This window comes from Biomphalaria glabrata, chromosome 6 (genome assembly GCF_947242115.1).
Source record: "Biomphalaria glabrata chromosome 6, xgBioGlab47.1, whole genome shotgun sequence".
Taxonomy (NCBI): Eukaryota; Metazoa; Mollusca; class Gastropoda; family Planorbidae; genus Biomphalaria; species Biomphalaria glabrata.
Window position 1 is genome coordinate 17,895,926 of NC_074716.1, and position 9,814 is coordinate 17,905,739.

General features: G+C 31.5%; 1 protein-coding gene across 1 annotated transcript; it reads right to left on the reverse strand.

The window, feature by feature from the left end:
* Positions 1 to 96: 96 nt before the first annotated feature.
* Positions 97 to 8,612, reverse strand: LOC106072958 (eukaryotic translation initiation factor 2 subunit 3). The gene is made up of 13 exons (XM_013233424.2): positions 8,458 to 8,612; positions 6,775 to 6,838; positions 5,640 to 5,701; positions 5,426 to 5,491; positions 4,890 to 5,011; positions 4,608 to 4,702; positions 4,273 to 4,431; positions 2,544 to 2,678; positions 2,314 to 2,408; positions 2,016 to 2,160; positions 1,379 to 1,548; positions 697 to 869; positions 97 to 381 (listed from the first exon to the last, which is right to left on the reverse strand). Exons 1-13 carry the CDS (start codon positions 8,539 to 8,541, stop codon positions 327 to 329), a joined length of 1,425 nt encoding a protein of 474 aa, XP_013088878.1. The 5' UTR covers positions 8,542 to 8,612; the 3' UTR covers positions 97 to 326.
* Between the last annotated feature and the right edge of the window lie 1,202 nt (positions 8,613 to 9,814).

Genomic DNA, 9,814 nt, shown 5'->3' on the forward strand with positions numbered 1-9,814 from the left:
TATACAGCAAGAGTTAACTATTGGTTTGCTGGCAATAAAACAATTTTATTGATACATGTCTCTTTTTCTATTCAATGACTATAACATAAAACAATGTTTGAGATTTTACAATAATTTTCTTTAATTAAGAAAAAAAAGACGGACCACAACAAGATGAAGTACACTATATGACACCAATAACCTCAATTAAAAATGTAACATTTGCTTATACAGATCAATCATTTATTGATTGTTTCTTCCCCCTTCCCCATCACTAATAGGTTGAGAAGTCTTTGACTAAATGCTCCAAACTGGTGCCATTCTAGAAGATTGTACTGCCCTGCTACTTAGGAGTCTGGAGTTATCTTCACACCTCGTCTTATCTGTCCCCAACCAATAAGTCTGGAAGGGAACAAACAAAAAAATTATAATTAAAACATAGTTTTCGGGACAAATAAAGATGAAAGAAAAAGAAGAAATTAGCCTTTGCAATCTGAACTAGTGTTAAACATTTACAGGTAGCAAAGATAAAGCATTAACATAAATCAACATTGCATGCCTGTCGTTTTATGTGCTGCAACACCAGCAATAATGTTTTTTATCCATTACTACCATTTGGGCTATAATTGATACTTTTAATAATTCAGATGTCACAGCTAAGTTTTATCAAAATTTTACACTCTACCATTTTACACCAATAAAAGCACTAGTTCTTACCGCCAATGTTTTTCCACACGACGGCTGAGTGCTATTTTTTCTCCTACTTCTGTACATACAGGAGCTGTTAATCCAATTTTAGCCAAATCAGCCCTGACTGCCAAAACACGTCCGCCAGTTGAGAGGGAGCCAATATTTACCATCAAAATTTCATTTTTGCTCAGTTTTTGAACCTGATATACAAAAAAGTCTTATTATAATGCTTATATTAACTCACTCTGTATCTTTCTTGCATACCATAGTTTGATTCTAAAAATGAAATTGAAAATTTAAAAATAAAAAAAAAATACAATTTGGTTTTCACTTGAAACTTAGCTATGGTAAAGAAATTTTATTTATTCATGTATGTCCTTTTCACAAACTAGTACTCACGCTTTTTCAATGCCAACTTGTTGTAAGAAATATCAATTTTATTATGCAAAATAAATTCATGTATTGACCCTAGATCAAGCCACACACCCTCAGATTTAATAACCATTACTACTTCCATAATCTGAGGATTATAATATTCTTACTCTGCACAAAAAGTGAAAGGAGAATGGGGATATAGTATTTGAAAGAAACCAGTGTCATTGTCACTATTGTTGCCAGTGTGAATAGCACTGAAGAAAGTTTATGAAAGGGAAATAGTGACTGACACTTAAAACAAAACAACCTATTTCAATCCAGGCTATTGACAAACCTTGGCACCCTTTTTGTCTCCTTCAGTTTTCACTCCCAGTAATCTTCTCAGCAAAAAGAAGGAAATTTCAAGTTCAGTAAAAATGTCTGGCAGAGCACCCACAGCACCAAGTACTTGACCCACAAGACGATCACCACGACAAAGAGTTGGATCCATCTTTGTGCCAACACCTGCGATAAAAAAAAAAAAAAAAACCTTTTTTTAAAAATTCAAAATCCTTAACATAGTTTTTTTGTTTTTTTTTTCGTTTCATCAGATTCTTCTTCATTTAAAACTAGGCATGGTTTTCAAGAAAGATTAAGGAGTAAAAGCAGTATTTGATATAGCTATTCAGGCCCAGCTATCACAGGATAATTAATTTAAAAGGTTATTGAAATTGAAGTTTAACCATAATAGGCTAAGTGAAAAACAAAATGAGTTAAATGAAAAATTTCATCAGAATGTGGAAAATAATTACGAAGAGAAAGAGTTAAGTTAAGTAAGCTAGAACCTGAGTGAGTCTAGCATTTCCAATTAAAGGCCTCTGTTACTTCATCCTCCTACAAGCTTGGTTTCAGATATGTAAATAACTTTTTCTTTTGAGTCCAAGAAGTGTAGTGTTGGAGTTAAAAAGTATTACAGATTCCAGAATACATACCTATCAATCCACCAGGTACTGCATACTGTAGATCATTCTGTTCAGCAAACAAAGACACAATTTTAGAAAAGATTGGTCTGCAGGTCAACTTTCCTTCCTGATCTCTGGACACAACACCAGGTCGAACTTCTATCTCTTGGTTGATCTAACAAGGTTAAATTTATCCGAAAAATAATTTTACTTATAAGTATTGATGATATGAATTTCTATTCAAGACCTAATTTTTTAAAGGTACCTTTCATAACATGCCCGTATTGTAAAATCCTATTTTCATGCCTAAAATATAGAAGTAAATTACCTTAAGAACACCTCTAAGAATTGAACCACCTGCCACACCACCAAGAATATCATCTACTTCACAGCCAGGCTTATTCACGTCAAAAGATCGAATAACTAAAGAAAAAAACAGTTTAAAACATTATATTTGTAGAAAATATTTCACAAGATTTTTTAAAAATTTCTAGCAAAGTTAATAGATGACAATAGAAGTTGTAAATCAGCTTTCTTCTTTAAGAATGTCATTCTTACCAATAAGCCGTGGTTCTGACAAAAAATCCCTAACAGGTACAGGAATACGTTTGATGATATATTCACAGATGACATCAATATTATATTTAAGCTGAGCAGACACTGGAACAACAGGAGCACCTTCAGCCACAGTTCCTTTTAAACAGAAACAAAACATAAAGTACATGCACATATCTTTTTAATCCCTAACTCTATAGGAACCTAACATGTTGCAGATGAACAGACATGCCTACCCCCAAGACCCAGAATGTGGAACACTCAGGTTGAAAATGTGGAATTTTGGGCCCCAATGTGGAACATAAACAAGTTTATGTTTGTTAGCCATACTGTACGCAATATAAATAAAACTTCAATTATATTACTTTAATAACAATACTAGTTTGCTTCCTATAAATTAGATGTAAATAGTATAATATAATTAAAAGTAAGAAAACCTTTAATTCATAATTATGACCTTTGTTTGAAATCAATAGTTCTAACTCCTATGTGATTATTCTAGATCTACTTGATTATCTATCCTTTTCTAGGGCTCTACTCTAGTCACTCTAGAAGTTGTCTCTAGTGCTAAATAATTTAAGAGTCTGTCTACTAGTAGTACTAGTCTAGGACTAGACCTACATGTAATAAGTCCTTTAAGTCTAAGAACACAGATTATAATAATTATATTAATTATAGATCTAATCTAAATATTTATGTCTAGATCTATGGACTTATTGAGAACTAAATTTATTACATATTCATATGATACATAGAAATCTAGAGATCTATCACCTTCTAATTCTATTTCTCTAGATACTAAGTAAGATAGATCTAGATTTATTATCATCTAGACTCTAGTTAAAATAGTTAAATCTAGTTCTAGTAATCTAGTGCTAGACTAGATCTAGACTCTCTAGATACTAATTTAGACTATGTAGTCTAGTATGTAATAAGTAGATATAGTCAATATAGATATAGACTATAGCCTTATTTAGATCTAGGCCTTAGCCTTACTGTGTCTAAGTTAATTAATTACATTTAGGTCTAGATCTAGATCTCTAATAACCTATTTGAAAAAAAATCCTTTTCTTAGATTACTTAGAAACCTAAACTAAAGGCTAAGAAGTTAAGAACTTAGAAACCAGTTGAGTTAGTGACAGTAGTCATGTTAGTCACGTTAGTGTTAGAATAGCGCCTTTGTCGGGAAAAGGAAGGGATTTGAATGGAAAATTAGGCTTATTAGCACTTACTAGATTCTAAGAATAGATCTAGTATCTAGAACTAGAGTACTAGATCTAGTTCAACCATATCTTCGTACATTTAGGACACACCGGGTCCGGGAGGAGATGAAATGTAAACAATAAACACAGACCTAGATATATTTTATTTTGCATTCAGTATTTTCATTTCGCATTATTAATAAATAATGAAAAATCGGCGATTTTTTTTTGTGTCGGCATTCAGACTTGGCGGAACAAAAAATCGTGAATGCGGAACGGCGGAACATGTGAGCTTTTTTTATGCTTTTGCGGGATGGTTCCGCATAATGCGGGACTGTAGGCATGTCTGGATGAATAACAGCAATTGGTCACATGGACATGCTTTGGGCCACAGGCTCAAATTGCCCAATGAACTGCTAGGACTGTAACTTTATTTACAAGTTTAAATTTTTATTTGCTAAAAAGAAGAAGGTTTTAGAAGAAAAAGATAGGGGAAAGTTAGTCAGAGAACAGAATACTTATTCACTTACCCTTAACAAATGCTTGGATCTGTTCATACTGTTCTTTGGCTTGGGATTCTTTCACCAGGTCAATTTTATTTTGTAAAATAAGTATATGCTTCAGCTTCATTATTTCAACAGCTGCCAAATGTTCTGAGGTTTGGGGCTGGGGGCAAGACTCATTGCCAGCTGTACAAATACACAAACGTCAATAAATCTAGTCTCTACAAAATGATACCTTTCAATGCTAAATAACCTTATCTAATAAATAGTACAATGACCAACACTATTTGATTCTTTATGCTTCTTTGACATTGAGAGACTTATGCTAAATAAATTTGCACCAAAAAAAAATCTTTACAAACCTATCATAAGCAATGCTGCATCCATGACAGCTGCTCCGTTCAACATAGTAGCCATAAGAATATCGTGACCAGGACAATCCACAAAAGACACGTGTCTGTAAAATGTTAATAAATTAACAATTTCATAAATATAAAAAATAATGTGGAACTGAAGAAAAGTGTTTTTAAATGTGTTGTGTACTTAAATCTAGAGCTCAATTCTGTTTCAAATATCCCCAAGCCATTGAGTCATCCAAGTCGACAGTTTTAATCAATAATTTTCTAAATAAAACTAATTCTAACCTTTTCAACCTGAATCTGCCTCCACATCCAGGTCTGTCACAAACAAAAGAATCATCTTTAGCACTGCCACAGGACCTATAGCAGTCTGGCCGAGGACAGGCATCATTATCACATTGATAAATCTGAAATGCAATGAGAATTTTTATTGTAATAGTATCCAAATTTTTAAAAATATATTAAGGATCATCTTAATAAAAAATATAGACCTACAGCAAATAATAATATAATTCTAAAAATCAAATGGTCAAATGTAAACTTACAGAAAATAATTCTATATGCAGCAGTGCAATTTATGTAATAGTTATATTGTAAAGGTTTGAATCTAAGATGTACTTGTTTTGTTTTTGTTTAACTTTAAAACAAGCATTAATACAGTAAGAATTATTGCAATAAATATATTCAGCAACTTTTTAAATTGGACTTAGATTCACTATGTCAAATCTGCATTCTGCACTAAGTAGGACAACTAAATCAATTATGCTCAGGAAAGAAACAAAAAAAAAAAAACAATTGTAGTGTTTCTTTGCAGTACAAACCTTTGCATTTGCATAACCTAATTTGATTGTAATATTTCTTTCCAATTCATTTTTAAATCTGACAGTCTGAAAAGAGAATATTAGAAAGGTTTTTATTCTAGTATACATGTGTTAACTTTTAATAAACAGACCCTAAAACACATATAGTTATCAAGAAATGACATTCAAGATTTCTTATATAACTTGCGTCTAGTTCTATTAAACTTTGACAAACCTGGACACCAGAGATTGCTTTTACAACAGTAGATTTTCCATGAGCTACATGGCCGATAGTTCCTAGGATTGAAAATATTAAGAATTTAGATAAAAAGGAAAAAAAAAATTTTCAGCAAATAAATATAAAAGTTTTATTGTTGAAATTAACATTGTTAATACACTTGCTTGTAAAAAAAATCTGATTTGTTTAGAACACTGTTGGATAAACTATGACCCTCTGGCCAACACTGCCTGCTGAAAGGTTCAATTAGGTCATGCAGATATTGTTTAATAACAAAAAATAAAAAAATTACAAGCCCTAGTTAAAAATTATTTTTTTAATTATTATTTAAGAGTTGAAAAATTGAAGCATTATTGTGAATTATATTGTGGAAAAAGTTCGACTCAGGACCAGACACAACAGAATGAGACAACATATGTACCGGAAGCTCAAAGTAGGAACCAGTGAAATCTGCCCATGTACTTCAGGACTGCTCTCTTTACCAAGAGGCCCGTACAAGACACTGGCCCCAATACACCCCAATAGAAAGAAAACTATATGCAGAGCTCCCAGATTTGGAAACCACTGCGCAGTTCATCTCATATATTGGTCTAGTACATCTGAACGCTTCAACAAAAAAATGAGAATGAAGAAGAAGTGGAAAAAGTTTTCCAAGTTAAATTATAATACACCTACAGCGTTTTAGTTGTCTACCAGCAGTTTGGTGCTACATGTTAACAACACTCATGTTTAGGACTAAATAACATACAGACTCCTGTGTTTTAACATGCATACATAGAAATATTACAAAAATATAAATGTGTGTATGCTATGTGCCTTCAAAATGGAATAAATCTTTAAAAAAATAATATTTTATCGTAAAGATTTTAAAAAAGATCAATAATGATAATAATGCATATATATATTTTTATTATAAGTGAAAAAAAAAAATTTTTAAACCCTATTAATCAAGATTTTGTCATACATTCTTCACTGATCTCAGAGTTAGAAGCATTGTGATTTGATCTATAATCTTTATAAATATAGTATTTAATTTTATATTTGACAGTCTTCTATCAGAAAAATTATTTCCAAATTAAAAAAGGACAAGATTAATTATAAAATTAATTACTAAAAACTCTTCAAAACTTACCTATATTGATTGTTGCTTGCCTACTTATCACATCAGGTGATAATGGTGTTAAAGATTTGACATCCTAAAAAAAAATAAGTTTTTTTTTAAATTTATTAACTAGCCAAGTAATGAATCAACACTAATTACTAAATTAAAAATAAAATATATTTATAAACATTACTATATATGTATATATGTATTATTATTTAGAGCAAAGGAACTTATTGCATCAATCGATCTTTCAGTTAATTTAGATAAAAGTAATTTTCATCACCCATTTATTTAATGAACTGTGGCATTTAAATATATTAAATTCTAAAATTATTGATTATTATTGTATTTTGTGAACTAGATAATGTAATTTTAAGTGTTATCAAATTTTGAATAATAGTGTGTTCAATCAAATGTGGAATTTTAATGTTTACTCTGAATTAAGATGGTATACATGTCTTAATTTTTTTTAAATTATTGTACTACACTCACAGTGTTGACTCGTTTTTAATAGAGATTTAAAATCCAATGGCTTAATATTTTGTTTTTATGTTTGACTAAATTTAACTTTCACATGCTTTAGAATAGCCAGACTATAGAAGCAGCAATACACAATAATGCATTTATTTAAGATTTATGTAATATAATTATATATATATAAGAAAAGTATTTATTTGTTACTCTTAACTCTTTCTCTCCTAATCAACGATACCATCGTTGACTTAGACCTCTTTAAATTAATGTTTACTTTTTAAAACTTGACTTTGAATTATATAATTCTACACCTATACCAAATACAATACTTTCTGATAACAAACAACGCTATTGAAGGTCAACCATAACAGGATAGTGAAATAGAAACTATAGAAAAATGAATTCCTTCCAAAACATGGAAAAATAATTACGGAGAGAAAGACTTGAAAGAGTTAAGTTGTCTTAACAACTGACATATTTCCATTTCTGTAATTCAATTAATTTATGAATTAATTCTATTTGACACACAATTTGTAAAATTTCAGTATTTTGTCTGTTTTTACTTAGTATTCTAGAATCTAGATTTATAGTAGATTCTTGATCTAGATCTATACTTCTATAGTCTATAGTCTAGACATAGACTCATAGACTATACTTTATCTAGATTATAATCATTTTATCATTATATAATAATATACTCATACAGAATACAGATCTAGATAGATGGCTAAAATAAAAATTGGCTTTTAATTAAATTTATTTATTTTATAGAAATGCCAGGCATTGATTGATAATCATCATAAACTCGGATTGATTAATTAATATAATATAATAATAAATATAAAATTAATTAAGATTTAGAATCTAGATCTAGATGTAGATCTAGATTATTCTAGATCTAGATAATCTAGATCTATTAATAATTAATATTTCGCCAATTTCGGTCTATTAGAAAGAAAACTTTTTTAAGACAACTGAACTCTAGAATCTAGTTTGATCCAGTGACTAAAGAAAATCTCACATATGCTTAGCAAGCAGCAGTGCCTACCGTGCACTGCCAATCAGTCAACAACTCAATGTGACAAGTCACAGTGAGTGTGTAACTGTAAAAGTGCAAAAAAAAGCATTTTTATCGTCATCAAATATTACATTAAAAATAGTAAAATGGAATAAGTGTTGGTAAGTATAGTATAGATTATTATAATTCCGATTTTTTTATTTATATTAATATCTTACTAAATTTGTAATATCCTGTTTAGATAAATGTGGTTGTTTAGTTTGAACTTGGTTCTGAGTTGTCGTTTCGCTTTCACCAGCCATGTTTCTGATGCAAGTTCTTCACTTCCGCCGGTTTCCCATGAGTTAACACTGACCTAAACTTTTATAGCTAGACTCTCTCTTATTTAGGGCTATAGTACTATAATTGATCTAAAAACAAAGATTTACTTCTGCAGGGGTAAACGACTGTATAGAAAATACGAAAAACATGCATATATGTAACCCTGCCGGACCAAGCAGGGTACATATATGCATGTTTTTCGTATTTTCTATAATATTTAATATAATCTAGTAGGCCTACAAGCAGAACACGCCGGCTACGCCCGTTGATTTATTACCATGCTTTATATTGTTTATTATGGCCGGAACATACCCTCCTTTTTTTATTAAAAAATCAGGCCACATTTTAACTATCCCCCAGCATACTCTATAGCTTGCAAATTATTGTATCTGTTATCTTCTTATCTTATATGATACAGACGTTACCCGGTACTTCAAAAAAGAAGATGGTTACGTCCTAAGCGTCACGCATTTATTTATGCATATTAACCAATTACCTAAGTTCTGCCAAATCCCTGGTTTTCCTGACTAGCTCAGGCAACCCATTCCATGCTCTAATAACGCTTGCGAAGAAAGAACATTTGTACAAATTTGTCCTAGCATATATGGAACGAGGAATGTGCCTTTATCTTTGTGTCTTCTGTTACAATGAAATGAACCAACACGCTCTGCACCCCCCTCCCCTTTTCTCCTTTTTGCTCTTTCTTTCTCTGGAACCACCATTTTATTTTACTTTATCTCCCTGCCTATTGTAAATTCTCCAACAGACTTTTTTTGTTCTAATAATTAAGTAGGCCTACCCCTCTCCCGGGTACGCTGTTCTGCCTCAACGTGGCACCCGGGTGGAAACGGTTACTTGAGGGGGTTGTGATAGTAAGTGTATGTGTTTTTGCGTGGCTGGTAGTACAGTGTGTGTGCCCGAGTATGAAATGACCAGTGGACCTTGAGTGGACATGCTTGAGTGAACAGCAGTGTGTCAGGGACTGTGCGTAAAAGGAAGTCAGAGTATAGAGAACAAGTGGCTGGAGTAAAGAGCATAAATAAGGACGAATAAAATCATTGTGTTTATTGAAGCTCGTGTTGTTTTAGTCTATTACATGGTGTCAGATGGACCGACTCCACCCGCCACAACCGCTGGAATTAAATGGCAACGTAGCAGAAAATTGGAAAAGGTTCAAACAATCCTTTCAGATATATTCGATAGCAAGTGGACTGGATACAAAAAGCAGAGAAGTACAGTCTATGACATTATTGA